Here is a 17,469-nt window from a genome sequence, read left to right as displayed (position 1 = left end):
TTACAGCATCTATGAGACTGCCACGTCATACTACAGGACTTTATCAGTTAGAGGAAAAAGGCCTCCTTTGCATTTCTTCTGCTCATTTGTCGCCATGTCCTGTTATGGAAAGCTAAAAAGACGCAACAGGATATCTCTAGGTCGCCTGCGTTAAGGCGTCCGGCTCGTCTATGTGCTGTAGTTATACGTGAGAGACGTGGCCACCAGGATGGATTTTGATGAAGCGGAGAGTGATTGTGATTCAAGTGTGAGTGAAGTTGAATTTTAAGCAGAGTGGAGCAGTATGCATAACGAATTTCCCTGGCACTCAAGTGTTTATGATTTATGATGGTGAATTGAAATTTTTTAAAGCATTTTCCCTGAAAGGTGACCGTCATGTCACCTATAGTTAATTATCAACTTTGTTTCCTCAGCCAGCATTTGCTGTAATCGCCGGAATATCGTTTTCATGTCGTCGGAATAACTTTTGCCGAGTTATCAACGTCATTGTCCTTTGTACAGTGCACTCCTTCAGCGTGAGATCCGATCTATTCACATATGAAGTGTTCCTTGCAGAGATTAAATAACGCTGGTGAGAGGACATATCCCAACTGTACTCTGACAGGTGCGATGAAGTGGAGTATCTCTCCATTTCAGAGATGCTACGATGAACTCTAATGTAAAGATTTTCAAACAATCTTATATCTTCTAAGTTTATCAAACAATCTTATGCCTTCTAAACTATCAAAGAATGCCGAAAAGATTGCCGCGCAACATTCAGTCGAATGTTTTATTAAATCCTCGAACACCCGCCAAAATACCCATTTCTTTATTACCCACAAGAGGCTAAACATAGAGGGGACAAACAAGGAGAGACATAGGTATTAAGTCGATTACATCGACCCCAGTGCGTAACTGGTACTTAATTTATCGACCCCGAAAGGATGAAAGGCAAAAATACCTTTGAGGCGATGTATTACGTCCACTGTCCACTTACCAGCCATGAAGACGCACTGCCTGTCCAAGTCTTTGCTTTTCACGATGGTATTGAGACTCTGTTGAATTCCATGCAACGCACATTCTACATTTGCCACAATCATTCTTCTTATGAGATGTAAGTTTTATGCATAATCACACAGAACATACACACGTGCATGCATAAATACATACATATACACACACATACATACATACACACACCCGCGCGCACACGCACACATATACAAATACATCTTTGATTGTGTATATACGTTTGGATGCATATACCCAAACGTGTGTTTATGCATGATTGGTGTTTGCACGTACCAGTTTGTGTGTGCACAAATATATACGAGTGTACATGCGTGCGTGTGCGTGTGTGTGTGTGTTTGCACGTGCGCACTCGTGTGTGCGTGTATGGCGAGCGAGCGAGCGCGCGTATTCGAAGGCTCGTGTGTACACACGTGTGTGGACTTGCTAACAGTACAAGCTCCAAGTAACATGTCATTAACAATGTATAAAACAGGAACACGGGGAGCCACTTCATCTGCTGTTGGTCAATATCGCTATAGAAATAAATTGCCATTTGTATATATATGTATATATATATATGTGTGTGTGTGTGTGTGTGTGTATGTATGTATGTATGTATGTATATATATATATATATATATATATATATATATATATACAGATATCATTATTAATGAAAAATAACAATATAAGTGGTTAGCAAGCATAAAATCACCAAAAAGGTAAAATTATTAATTCATAGTCAGGGTACGCGAGAGCGCACAGCGTTGCTACAAATAAGAGTCGAAAGTTGGCATTTTATATACTCGTTTCCTCGAATCCCCCAGTGTGTAGAAGTGATTTAATGTGGTTCTTGGGTCGTTTGGACTCTTATTTCTAGCAATGCTGTGTACTATCTGTGTACTATATATATATATATATATATATATATTGATTTTGATTTTGATTGATTTGATTTTTCTAGTTTCAGCTAATGAGCTGCGGCCATGCTGGGGCACCGCCATTTGGTTTGCTACACGATTTTACCTCACGGATGCTTTTTAGCAAACGCCATCTGATGCATGAGAGAGTTCGATGCAGCTGCCCTCATCTGCACCTCCTGCCGTGAAGTTGGTTCATCCGGGACACCTGACAGGAAGAGATCCAGTCCTACTTTAAAGACATCCGCGTCTACACCATGCAGGTCCCTCAGGTTCTTCGGGAGGATATTGAAGAGCTGTGGGCCTCTGAAGCCCAGGCTATCAGTATATCTTGTCCTACATCTTGATGGCAAATTTGGAGTCCTTGGTACCACGCAGTGGCGTCCGGTTCTGGCATTTGTGTGATTCTCGATGCCAAAGTCTGGGACAAGTCCTTCCAGGATCTTCCAGATATATATTATGGCATATCTTTCTCGCCTACGCTCCAGGGAATAGAGCTTTAATCTCTTGAGTCTTTCCCAGTAGCTCATATGCTGCACAGAGGCTATCTTCTTCGTGTAGCTTCGTTGGATCGCCTCAAGTTCTGTGATCAACTTGACACTGGATGGTGACCATAGCTGAGAGCAATAGTCAAAGTGGCTTAGGACAAGTGTCTTCCAGAGGACCATCATGGTTTCTTGTTCTCTTGTTCTAAAGGTTCTAAGAATCCATCTAGCCATCCGTCTACATTTCATTGCCAGTTTAGCAACATGTACATGAAAGGTCGCGTCATCACTCATGTGAATACCCAGGTCACGCACTGATTGTGCCTCTGGGATTGCAATCCCTCCGGGTCCAGTGTATTCATTGGGTATTGCATTCAGTTTTGCATGCTGATAGTATAAAGCTTGAAACTTTTCAGCATTGAACTGCATGCTATTCTTTTCAGCCCACTTGTATATTTCGTCCTGCTCACATTGCAGGTGCTTAGTGTCTTCAGGGTTCTGTATTGCCTGTGAAACTTTTGTATCGTCTGCATAACTTGTGATCGTGGCTCTCTGCGTGGCTGAGGGCATGTCAGAGAGGGCCATTATGAACAGTAGTGGTCCCAAAACAGTGCCCTGCGGAACACCGCTCACTATTTGCGTTTTAATGGAAGTGTTCTACCACCTGACTTCTATTCTTCAGAAAGTCATGAAGCCATTCTCCCAATTTTCCAACTATGCCAAGATCACGCAGTTTGCAAAGTCGAGATATATGACTTCCACATTTGAGTGGTTGAGCAGTTGTTTCAGCACCCAGTCATAGTGTTGTAGGAGCTGAGTTAAGCAGCTTCTTCCTGGTCGGAAACCATGTTGGGTGTCGGGCAGCAAGTCATTTTCTTCAAGGAAGGTGATTAGTTTCCTTCTGACTATTCTGACTATATATATATATATATATATATATATATATATATATATATATAATATATATATATATATATATATAAATAATAAAAACTTACTTGGAGAAATAAGAAAGTGACGCGAGGCGTTCAATCATATAATAACAATTTAACAAATAAAACATATGCATACATACATATATGTACATACCTACATCTATATGTTATATACATGCATATAATAATATATATATATATATATATATATATATATATATATATATAATATATATATATATATATATGAGTACAAGACACCACAAAAAAACGTAGAACACAACGAGAAACGAAAACATAAAAACAAAAAGGAAACGGACTTTCTATAACAACGAAAAAACAGAGTACAAGACAAACAATACAAGGAATATTCCCCTTCATCAGCTGCCCCTGGTTCGACTCAATGCGTGTTTCGAAGGTAAATATATATATGGCGACAAAGTGCAGACGACTGGCTGGGTGGATCCTAAGAACATTCAGAACCAGAGATAAGGAAACCATGATGGTCCTCTGGCGGACATTCGTCCTCAGTCGCCTGGATTACTGCTCACAGCTATGGTCACCCACCAGTGTAAAATTAACAGCGGACCTTGAAGCAATCCAGAGAAGATTCACAAAGAAGGTCGTCTCTTTGCAACAGCTCAGCTACTGGGAAAGGTTGAAACAGCTAAGACTCTACTCCCTGGAGAGAAGACGGGAGAGGTATGCAGTAATATATGTCTGGAAGATCCTGGAACGAATTGTGCCAAGTTTTGGCATTGTAAGCTACACCAATGCTAGAACGGGACGACACTGCATAGTGCCAAAGATCCCAGCAATGCCATCACGCTTCAGGACCAGCTTCTGCAACAGCCTGGGTTTCAAGGGCCCACAGCTTTTTAATATTCTCCCAAAGAGTCTGAGGAACTTGCACAAAGTAGATGTAGCGGTTTTTAAATCAAAGCTGGACATCTTCCTGTCAAGAGTCCCAGATGAACCTACCTCACGGCAAGAGGTGCAAATGAGAGTAGCTATATCAAACTCCATTCTTCACCAAGTGCCACATGTTAGACGAGGTTCGTCGCAATAACAGCGTAGCACAAAACGGCGGTGCATCAGCATGGCCGCATCTCTGAGCTGAAACTAGAAAAAAAAAAATATATATATATATATACACATACACATGTCTCTTAAGATCACAGTCCGTATTCCTGGAATGATTACAGCGTTGTCCGTAGTATCCATGGGCATCAGGGAGACCGTCTTCATGGAAACAAGCCAACCAAATTTTAGGATGCTATACACCATACCATTATACCACCAGAAACAATTAAAAGGCCACTCTAAGAAAGTATCATTCATAAATTCAGACAATGGACTCCTACAGTTGATGGCTGTGGTGGCTGTAGCTGCTGACCATTTTGGCTTTAGAATTCCTTAAAGATAGTCATGCCTTGGATGAGATGGAACAAAGCAATGTGTTACCCATCCTTGACATCTGCAGACTGAATAGCAAAATAAGTCCAACATCACCATGTACACCCCCTTCCTCGCTTTCCATTACATTCTCCTTCCTCCCATCAAATTCATACAGAAATACAGAAATAATCTTGTTGCTGGTCAAAAGTGATAAACATCCCTCTAGTAAACATCCATTAATGTTATAATCGCCTGAAGAAATGGATCCATGAAGATAATCTGGCCGGTGTCCATGGATACTATGGACCACACTGTAATCCTCCCAAGAATATGGACTGTGATCTTAAGAGTTATGTGATTTGTGGAAACCTGTGTAGCGACGCATTAAATGTTTATAAATTCCATCCAAGAATTATTATATTAGGTACAGCTTGGTGCCACCCAAGAAACTGGTTCACCAGCATCATTACACTGTAGCCGGCATAATGGAGTAGGAGGTCTATTTGCATATTCAAAACGCTTCCCGTGAACAAATTTAAAAGATATATATATATATATATATTATATATATATATATATATATATATCTATATATATATATATTCTATATATATATATATATATATATATATATATATATATATATATATATATATATATATATAATGTATGTATGTATGTATATATATATATTATATATATATATATATATATATATGTATATATATATATATATATATATATATATATATATATATATATATAAACACACATATACGCATATAGTTTATTACATTATGTATTTATATGTGTGTGTGCGTGTTTATATACATAAATATATACATGAATAGATATATATTTATGTATATATGTGTGCATATATAGGTGTATATATATACATGCATATATATATACACACACACATACATACATACATACATACAGACAGACAGACATACATATATACATACATAAATACATACATACATGCATATATATATATATATATATATATATATATATATATATATATATATATATGTAAGGCTTGCAATATAATGATTAGGGCGTGATAGATCGGAATCCCATGGAGCTATGGTGGAGACCCCATGAATATTAGCCGGTACCCCTTCTTCCCCACCACTCATTTTCGGACAACCTCCCTTCCCACCACTTTGAAACTCCAAAGCAGTCTTTCACCCAAACAAAAAATCTCTCTGCATAAACAAATGCACACACACACACACACACATTTGAGATAATGTGCTCTTAGATAATTAGTGAAGTAGGCATGGTCGGAACGCCTTCAATTACAGGGCCGTTCAATCATGGGTGACCTTGTGAATGAATAACAATAGAACAACGAGTTCGGACATGTCATGTATATCCTGATATAAGTCTTATTTGTCGATTTTCTCTACGCTTCACTGAAACCATCCGTTGTCATGGCAATGAACTAGATAGATGGGTATTTTTTCTTTCTCTTTTGATCTCTTCCAGTGAAGACAACTAAGCAAATTGGTGAATTCATCAAAAAGTAGTCTTATCGACTTTTAATGAACATACTGTGAGTATTATATTTAACTGTTATATACATATGCATATACATACACATATATAAATATATTGTCATCATCATCATCATGTTTCGGTTCAGGTTCGGTCTTATTCCTTGTAGGATTTATATGGGTAGCGAATTACTACCTGTAACCTTAGGTATCCACAAGTTTTCAGCTCCCTTTCAAGTGCTTAGAACTCTCCTGATAATCCTTGTTGTTCCTAAGAGACGAACTTTCGGCAGGAGCTCTACCAAGTAGCCTATTCCAATCTCCTTCAGCCATTTGTCTATATCTTTCCTTACTCTTCCCAACACACCAATTATTGTAGGTACAACCCTTACTGTTTTCATGCTCCAAATTCTTTCTATTTCGAATTTTAAGGGATTGTATTGTTTTTGTTTTTCTTCCTCTTTCTTTGTGATTCTGAATTCAAAGAGGCATGGTGGGTCGATAAGTAAGCAACTTCGCTTTTCCTTATCTATAATTGTTATGTCCGGTCTATTATTTTCTAACTTGTCCGTTTGAATAGGGAAGTCGCACGAAATCTTACGTTTCTCCGCCTCTAGTACTCTTTCGACACGGTTATTGTATTATGTGTTTCCAGCTTCAAACCCCCATTCCTGGGGATTTGAAAACTTTTCTGTAAAACTTTTACAACCTGGTCGTGCCTCTATTATTATTACTATCATTATTGCTATTGTCATATTATTATCATTATTGAATGAGAGAGCAGTGCATGCCATCAAAGTGATACTGGGGTAAAATATACAAAGCCCAGTATACCCATCATCACTACCCGTCTGATAAGGGTACACTAGGCACATGCAACACAACCATATGTACGCGACATGGTGATCTCATATCAAAATAAACAGCACATGACCTTGCAGGTGGGGCCCAGTTAGAGTTTTCTTCTGGCCGAGTAGCTCATCCCACTCAAAAGGTCCCTGAGTAAGGGTCGTTTTAGGATGATGAATGAAACACCCATGTTTCCAGTGGTAAATTATTCAAACTCCAAAGAATTCCCCTCATCACATGGCTATGATGTTCCCTCACTACTCTGGCTAGTGATCAGAGATGCACATTTCACCAGCCACTAGGGGATATGCTCAACTGGTTAAGGTCAAACAACTGACAAGCAAATTTGTGGTATTGAGAGAATATTTGCCCATCTTTTATATCAGAACAAAACATGTACATGATAATACTTCCAATCAGTTTAGATCAAAAGTCACGTGAACCAGTGCCTGGCACTGCATCAAGGCATTTATTATTATTATTATTTTTTTCATTTATTTTTTTCCCCTTCTTTCTTCAAATTTTCTTCCATTTCTCGCCGAGTGTATTCCGTACACCTAGGACAGAGAAGCCCATTGCATGCATTCCCAGATTGCACACGCAAATTCACAGGTAAAATATCTATTTAAAAAATGAATAAATATATGAATTCATGAATGGATGTTGTTTTCACAGCGATAATGCTCTTCTCAGTCCATGAGTCGTTCCTGTTAGCACGATTTGTTGCAGTTCGTGTAGGGATGTATCATTTTCAAATAGGTTTCAGTACCTTTTTTTATCATTCCTAGAGATCCTACAATCACTGGTACTGTAGTCGCCTTGAGATGCCACATTTTTTTCAGTTTCTATTAGCAAGTCTTTATATTTACTGATCTTGTCAAATTCTTTCGCCGCTATATTGTGATTGCAAGGAATACTCATGCCATTTAATAAACACACCTTTTTTTGTCTGATATTTTATAATATCCGGTTTATTAGCTTTTATAGTTTTGTCAGCATGTACGGGGAAGTCCCAGAGAATCGACACATTTTCTTCAGGATGGTGTTTATACCATTTGTCAGCGGTTTTGATTTTATAATGCCGACATATTGTCCAGTGTAAATACTGGCCGACTCTGTCATGTCTTGCTTTCTTCTTCTTCTTCTTCTTCTTCTTCTTCTTCTTCTTATTATTATTATTATTATTATTATTATTATTATTACTACTACTACTACTACTATTTTATTGTCTTTGCACAGCTTCTAACGCTGAGATGTACTACGGTGTCAGCTGTTCACTACCAGTGAACTAAGGTAGCACCTCTTATTTTTTTAGCACCATCCAGAGTATTCGAGCGTTTCCAAGCAGTGTTGTTTTCTGCAAGTGCTCCACCCTTATTGCAGCCCCTATTTATTCCATGTACTTCTCAAGATTTTTACTCATTGTTCCCAGGGCTTCGACAGTTATGGGTACTACTGCCACCTTTTTCAGTGACCACAACTACTTAATCTCCCAAGCTAACCTCTCACATCTATCGACTTTTCTTTCTTCTTTGTCACATACCTTGTTGTCAGCTGGGCATGCTATACCTATAATCCAGCATAGTTTGTTTTCTTTCTCAATTAACACTATGTCTGGCTTCCTAATCGCACTGAATCATAAAATTCCATAGAATCTTTGCATTATCATTTTCGATAATGCCTTCGGATTTACGTTCGTACCACTTATTTGTTCTGTTAAGTCGAACATGTTGCAAAGTGTCCGTTGGACAATTCTTGCTATATTGTAGTTATACGATGATAATTTAGCGGTTTGTGGTCCATTCCGTAGTTTAATTCATCTTTTGTTGCCAACTGGAAGATTGGTGGGAAAAGGAAAAGAGAAAGCGTAAGAGAGTCTACCTCTCTGGGCTGACAAATAGATGGAGAGAAGGTTTTATTGTCGTGCGATGACTATCCGTAAGTGAAGGGAGAGAAATGCTCTTCGACTACGTGCCAAGTGACAGAACTGATTTGGGGTTCCGTATTTATATTTTTTCTAACTAAATTACTGTCAGGCGAGACAAAGAATTTTCCGTTTCTTAACTGTCTGAACTCTATTTCACCTAAGAATGCTAACTTAAACAATAGAATTTAATCAACTGTGACTATTGACTCTTGTAAATTTCTAAGAGCTAAAGGTGAAAATACCTGGAACATAACTTGTAGAAAAATGTAGATTCGGTTTCGAATCCTGTTTTAAATTCTAGGAAGCTGTTCGTTATACATGCATACATACATACGAACACACGTACATGCATACATACATAATTATCCGAATGCGGGCAGGACTATGGGATACTTATGAAAATGTCCAGAACAATAACCAACCATTTATATTCGTTATGGTTACTTTTACAGGCCTGAACAGCGTGTATATATATATATATATAATATATATATATAATACATACATACATACATACTATATATATATATATATATATATATATATTATATATATATATTATATATATAATATATATACATACATACATACATACATACATATATATATCTATATTATATATAATTATATATATATATATAATATATATAATACATATCATACCATACATACATACATATATATATATATATATTATATATATATATATATATATATATATATATATTATATATATATATAGATATATATATATATATATATATATTATATATATATATATATATATATACATATATATCAGTGTGTGTGTTAAAACAAAGTATGGGGGGTTAGTTCACAGGTGATCAAAACGATTAGGTATACTAGGTAAGTGCTGTAACGGATTACTAAGGCTCCAAGGTTGTAGCCGAGAGGAAATATAAATAAACAAACAAACAAATAAATAAATAAATACGCATACACAGTGTTTAGGCTAAATTTGATAGTTTGCATAAAAGAAAAACGCAATATCCTACCCCAAAATTCCTCGACAGAACGGCAAGCTGCAGAATTGTTAGCATGCCGGACCAAATGCTTAGCGGCATTTCGTCCGTCTTTCCATTCTGAGTTCAATTTCCACCAAGGTTCACTTTGCCTTTCGTCCCTTTCGACATTGATAAAATGAGTACCAACTGAACTCGGTGGTAGATACAATCGATTTACTCCACTCCCCGAAATTGTTCATCCTGTGCCAACATTTGAAACTAATATAATGAAATGCCTTTATATTTATTAGATACCCGGATGAAAAAGACAGCGATGTCCAACTTGGTTATTCAGGTAACAATAATCTTTAAATTTCTGAATGTCTGAGACAAACAGTTGTTTGTAGGATTATCATTTTACTAAATATTAACCTAATCTGAAAGATCTCTTTTTTTTTTAACATTTCTAACTTTGCAGATTTAAAAAAAAAAGTAATGGACGAAGATAATAATCTGATACATTGTATTTGTTTTAATAATCTTTTTTTTTTTTTTGTGACATCGCAATTCACGCAACAATATGTTTATATTTCTTGTTAATTATTGAATCAGATATGAAATTTTCTGAAATGAGTGTTTGAATATTTTAATTAGGGAGCTCCAGTTCCTGTGAAGTCGGATCAGAAAAAAACTTCCAGGTAAAATCCATTTTTTATATACAGTTCTGCTCTGGTTCATACAATATAAGGAATTAATTTTCATTAGGAAATCTACTTGTGTATCAATACGATGGAATTATTCCTATTATCAGATTTAATAATCGGTACGCTGAAGTTTGAGAAGAAAATATGTGAGGAAAAGGAATATCTGGCCGTTTAACGGAATTAGAATGTTTTACAGGATTTGTGAAAGCAACGCACAATTCAGCTGTATGACAGGAGTTATAAGAATGAGTATCTGTGGTAATTGTAATGGTAAGGTCTCTAACATGACGCAAGACAATAGGAATATTTACGCTCACACATAGATATTTATGTTTTTCTAAGATCAAATGGCTGTTATTTAACCTAATATCAATACCATTCACTTAATTTAGGAAACGTCTCATAGTTATTATACACAGATCGACACAAATGGAAATATTAATCTTGGAAGTATAAACTTTCAACCAGTTAATTCTGCGATCATAATTCACTTAGTCACATCTTGCTTTTGGAAATGTCGTGGTTTTCCATTTCCTCTTCCTTCAAAACACAGGGTGGAGCAAAGAGGACGGACGTTTTTGAAATGGCTATTATTCAGCCCCAGAGGGAGGAACACATGTCCGATAGGTACCATTCGGTCCGTAGTGTCTTAGCATTTTATTTTTTCATTTCAGGTGAAGCCATTGCGCTGTGGACGATAGAGCATCGCCTACGACAGTTACGTGAAGAATGACGAGTTTCGGCACTACTTCAACATTCACCGAAATCAGGCTGTTCCCACCTGTAACTCAATCTTACGTTGGGTGAATGCACTTTGTACACGGAATAAACTAATGAATAGGAGACCGGTGGGGGCGTCACAAACGGTACAGACTCCGGAAAATGTGGAACGCATCAGATAAGCTTTGATATGGAGTCTGAATCACTCTGCTCGGAGGCATTCCTCTGAAATTGGCATCGGTAATCGATTGATATTTTGCATGAAGACCTGCATTTCCACCCATTGGGCAACATTTGAAACCATGGGACTATGCACAGCGGCTTAACTTCGCACATCAGATGGAAGCAATTTATGAAGCAAATGACAACCTCGTTTTGTTAATGAGTGATGAAGCTCATTTTCATCTTAATGGCATGGTGAATCAACAGAATTGTCATTGTTGGTCTCTTGAAAATCTAAGAGAACCGCATGCAAGACCACTGCACATGCCAAAAGTGACAGTCTGGTGGGCTATTAGAAAAGCTGCCGTCATTGTTCCTTACTTTTTTTGAAGACAATAATGGAAATGCTGTTACTGTGAACTCCGAGTATTACATCGAGATGATAAACAACTTCTTTATGACTGAATTATGACGAAAACGTATGCCTATTCAACGTGTATGGTTTCAGCAGGATGGGGTGACGGCCCACTCAGCCAGAGCATCAGTGAACATTCTTTGACCTCTCTTCAGTGACCGCCTCATTTCCTGGTTTGCTGACATTCCTTGGCTTCCCTCAGTACCCTGATTTGTCCATGTGTGATTATTTCTTATAGGGAAACCTCAAGACACGTGTGTGTGTGCGTGTGTGTGCATAAGTCCTGTACATTGGACAATTTGAAGGAGCTATTCATGTGGAAGTCGCCCAACTCGACAGAGCAATGTTGGAGAGAGTGGAGGCCAACTTCCAAGAACGCCTCCAGTCGATGGAAATGTTTAACGAAAGTGTATTTAATAGTCCAAGGATAATTCAGAAGGAATTTTATAATTCAAGCCTCGAAACTGATCCACGTAATACTTGTAGGGGGGGAGGTCATCAATTACCAGTGTTATTTGATATCCTGTTGAATTTTGTATGAATAGATTATTTAACAAGAATAAATAAAACTTTGAGTATCTGTAATTTTGCGAAAAATTACTTCCCGAACCACAGACAACTTGCTTAAAAATAAAATTAGTTTTTCTGTGACTGAGTAATTTTCTTCTAAGAACTAATTGCAGCTGTTTCGGCTTGTGATCTTCATCAGTATGATATTATTTGGTTATTTTTAAAATAGGGATGGAGAAACTAAGAAAAAACCCGCAGTGAGAAGTAAGAGACTCACACACCGTGTTAATAAAGAAGAGCCTGACAAAATACAGTAAGTCGGCATTTTAAATATAGCAAACAAGAGATTCTTTTAGCACCATTCCACATTTCTCATCGCTTGCTTCAACAAATCTGTTTTACTCACCATACTATGGTTGTATTTCTGAATCTTCTCGTTGGATTTTTATATCGATTCTGATTTTCATCATCGCAATACTCTGTCATGTTAAATCCTATTTTTGCCCAACAGAACATCGTTTCAAGGAAGCCTGTAGAAGTGTACATGTCAGAAGTGTACATGTCAGAAAACAACACAGCTCCCATGACTTTCGGAAACATTTTTTCACGCTCAGAGTTGCTGAAGCATGGAATAAACTGCCTGCGTCAGTTGTTGACTGCAATGACACTGCATCCTTTAAGGCCCTCATGCTTTCCGAAATCCGCCGAAATTACACCTGATTATATAAACACTTTAGATGAGTTGTAGTGCACCTGAGCACTGTACACAGTTATTATTATTATTATTATTATTATTATTATTATTATTATTATTATTATTATTATTATTATTATTATTATTTATTTTCATTTGACTTCATAATGAATGTTTGTACGATGCAGAGATAACTTGTAAATCATTTATTTCTAGAATATTGATAAGTAATTTCATGATTTATATATAAATATGAAGGTGGGATTGCTATGTTTGGCATCATCCGTATTTTCGTTTCTACCTCTATATTTCTATGCTATACAATCCAACAATAGTCTGCTGCATAATATTTTTTGAATTTGACTCTTTTTATCAATGGCGTTTGATCAAACCACGTCACCCCAGGCCTGCTTTTCACCATCAACTTACCCCACTTTTTCATCTAATACTTTCTCTATTCACAAAACATGCTCGTCCTTGCGGGTTTTGTACTTTATTTGATAGCATGGACTCAAACTAAACGTTTTTTTAAAATCTCTTTCCTTTTAAAATGTTAAGATTCTTCAGCTTTCACAACTATGCAGAACCATGTTTTTGTAAACACCTTACATAAGTCTGTCTTTTGACTGTCCCTTAATGTTATTATTCCAAAATACTAACTCAGGAGCTTAAAGCCATTTATTTTTAAAAAAACTTGCACAAATTATTTTCACCTTTAGTGTAGAACCATCCTCTTGTTATATTTATTTCTGTTAACTTCCTAATTAAAATAGATTCCCTGATGTCAAATTAATACTAATAAAATGCAGGGACATTCTTCTATTTTCTTCTGATGGCTTTCTAATCAAAACTAAAGCTGTTCCTTTATCCTCTCAAACATAATTAGCCCCGGCATCCCTATTCATTCTTGAACTACCATTCTAAGGCTATTGACCCAGAATTCTAGAACTATATAATCGGAGACTAGCAAAAATTTAATTGGGTGGGGGTCAGTTTTAATTTATAGGCTAGTTTATCAAATCAGAGAGAAGACAGAGTGTAGTATCACTAAATCTAAATAACAGAAATAATCAGTGATAAGCAGTGTCTTTTTGGAAAAAAATTTCAGTTACAACTGTGATGTTGTTGGTAAAACATGTTCTTTGTCTATCTCCTTATCCTCTTGGAGATTTTAGGTAAAATTATACTAATGAGTCCTTCGAATTTAACTAAATTCTATATTTTTATGCAGCGGAAGATTGCTCTACATTTTAAATTGATGCAATGTTTGCATTATTCAATTAAATGGAGTCGCATGAAACGATCGTACTGCATTACCTCTGGATATCCTTGTTGCTTATTTTGATTATATATATATATATATATATATATATATATGCCTTCCAAGTAGATCTCAGCCTCGGCAACGCCGAGTATGTTATTAATTCACGCTCGCGCGCGCATACATGCGCGTATATTCGCACACACATATTTATATATATGTTGTTTGTATGTGTGCCTATGCGTCTGTTTATCTACTAATCTGTCTTCATCTATCAGTATTCATAAATATTTGAACCCTATGAATTCTGTGTCATATACTCGAGTAGGAAATCCACGTTATATCGAGATAGCCTCATATTGAAACGTTTTTATTTAATTGTGGGAAAGTTTAAGTCAAATAATACAAAGATCTTACGGTGATTTATTGGTTGGCAAAGAACGCATTTATTCGGTGATTTGCACATTAGCTTTATTTTAACTAAAATTTAAATATTGAAATGTCATTTATTTTCTTCTTGCTCAAGGAATATCTGAACATATTTATTGCAGGAAAAATGAAGCTGACGTCTCACTCCACGAAACAACTAATTCAGGTAAATTTTTATTTACAAATGTCTTTTAATGCAGCTTTCTGATTGAAATAGAATTGGTTTGTATATTAAATCCCCATGGCATTCTTCAGTCTACATCCCTCATCACAAGTGAAATAATACAACAGAATAACAAAGACCAGCGAAAACTTGTGCATAACCGATAAGCGGTGACGAAAAGGAAAGATGGAGAGGGCGAATAAATATTACAGTACCGCATCGTCTGGATTAAGCGGTACGGCAGTGATATATGTAAAGTTAATCACCACCTCTTAAATGGATGAAGAAGTGTCCAAGCTGTCGCTTGGTCTGTCAAAATTGCAACCGTTTGTGGTCACGTCTTGAATGTCGGTCGAATGATTTTAGCTGACCACAGAAAATGTTGTTTTTTTTTTCTTCTCAAGGGCTTATGTCATCAAAATACACTGGATGCAATGTGTCTTCACGAAACAAAACCAATGAAAGCAGAAGAGCAAATGTCACACTCTGATCAAATCCGTCAACAGAATGTTCAGGCGTCGAGAAACAGAAAGAAACAAATGAAAGAATGGAGGAGATGCAACAATACCAAACAGACACGCTGCAATGGTTCTGGTTGACGCTACGAGGAAGACAGAAAAATATTTCTTGCGTGAAAATCCTTGATAAAACAGATTGTAGGAATTAATCTTCCAATGATGCTGCAGCATCTTTTGTCCATTCATCTTCTCTAATTAAAAACTTTGACTGACACAGTCTGATCTGGATTCTGTAAATCACTAAACAAACAAACTGGCGAGAGCTTTCAAGTTTTCACCAAGTTGAACAATGAAATACATTACAATGTCACTTTCGTCCTCTCCCTTTCTCCCTCTCTCTTTCTTTCTCTCTCTCTCTCTCTCTCTCTCTCTCTCCGTCTCTCCTCTTTATTTTCATTTGTTTTCTTGTTTGGTAAATTTAGGCGGGAAGGTTTCAGAAAATAGTTTGGCGCTAGTGTCTGGAGATTAATTCAAATTAAAATACCGATACCACACATACTCCATTTAAATTCATTCAGCATATTTAAGATCTTATCAATTTTCCCCTCAAGTTGTCAAGGGAAATGCTATGTTTACACGATGTTAAGTTACACTTGGAACGATTTCTTTTTTTTTTTTTTTCTGACACTAAAAACTAAAAGCTTAATATAAAACACGTGAATGGTATATGTATAGAAATGTGGCTGACTTGATCTCAAATTAAAAGATTATTACCTTAGTTTATAAAGGTTAATAACATTGAAAAGAGAGAAAGGACATAGAACGTTAGTTTCATACAATTCTACGTCAAAAGAACTTTCTAGAACATCAACCATGTGGGATATGCAAGAGAGAAAAATAAAATAGAGGTGATTTTCAATCACAATATATATAAGCGAAACTAAAAATGTATATTTACGAAAAATGAATGCATGTATCTCTTTAAGCTGACCGATTCTGTACAAGATGGAGACTTGTCATTGCTGAGAACTAAACAGCGCTTATAACAAATGTCTTGCAGATTGGATCGAGCCTAACGCATAGAATTATCTCAAGAGATGGACGCTCTTAGTTTGCATTGGAAACGGTTTTCCCTGGGTTTATTGCTTGGAATGTTTTCTTCATATTCTTATCTGAAAACATTTTCATGCTGTACTTGACCCATCGTATTAGATGGACATTTTTGTTCTCAGTATCGAACCGAACATAAACATGGCGAGATCCACAGGGATTGTTTCGCCTACCACTGAAAATAGAAACCTGACAGGTAAACCTTTCTCCCAGAGATATTGGTATGCAATTTAAACATTTATTTATTTATTTATTTATTTATTTATTTATTTATTCCGAAAGCTCTGTTCTCTGTTGAAATGCCGGTGTCTCATTGCAGTAGAAGAAATCTCTCCAACAGAAAAAGGAAATTTAAAAAGTATATTAAGCGGAAGTCTAGACAACCTACCAAATTTACCAAATTCCATCGTTCGAATATTTCTAAGTTCGACATTTAAAGGTAGGAATTTTAATATTTAAAATTATTCCAATTATTTATTTCTGACTAATTCACGTCTTTATTCCAGCGAAGAACAGTAACTTCCAACAGGCGTAATTTGATTAACTCTTAATGAGAAATGTAAATATTTCATCATCATCATCATCATCATCATCAACGTCCCTTTTTCCCCTGCTGGCATCTGTTGGACAGTTTGACAAGAACAGACGAGCCAGAGGTCTCCGTTAGGTTCCGTGTCTGCTTTGGCGTTATTTCTACAGCTGGATGTCCTTCCTAATGCCAACCACTTAACATAGTGTACTGTGTGGTTTTCCCGTGGTACTAGTACCGTTGAGGTCGCCAAGAACCCGCAAGATATGACCCCCATAGTACCTAGACCTCACATCGCTTTCTTCCTCTTTCTCTCTTTCCAGCTCATGTATTCACT

General features: G+C 36.5%; 1 protein-coding gene across 1 annotated transcript in view; it reads left to right on the top strand.

Moving 5' to 3' along the window:
• The first annotated feature begins 6,081 nt into the window (after positions 1–6,081).
• The window catches only part of LOC115220715 (NACHT and WD repeat domain-containing protein 2-like), a 30,494-nt gene continuing 19,106 nt past the window's right edge, over positions 6,082–17,469 (top strand). The window contains exons 1-6 of the mRNA XM_036510436.1: positions 6,082–6,295; positions 10,289–10,332; positions 10,632–10,675; positions 12,718–12,801; positions 14,995–15,038; positions 16,923–17,042. Of these exons, the coding sequence (XP_036366329.1) occupies positions 10,297–10,332; positions 10,632–10,675; positions 12,718–12,801; positions 14,995–15,038; positions 16,923–17,042 (328 nt within the window). The 5' untranslated portion in view covers positions 6,082–6,295; positions 10,289–10,296. The remainder of the gene's footprint in view (positions 6,296–10,288; positions 10,333–10,631; positions 10,676–12,717; positions 12,802–14,994; positions 15,039–16,922; positions 17,043–17,469) is intronic.

This window comes from Octopus sinensis, linkage group LG17, assembly GCF_006345805.1.
Source record: "Octopus sinensis linkage group LG17, ASM634580v1, whole genome shotgun sequence".
NCBI lineage: Eukaryota > Metazoa > Mollusca > Cephalopoda > Octopoda > Octopodidae > Octopus > Octopus sinensis.
This window is presented reverse-complemented; position numbering and strand designations above follow the sequence as displayed.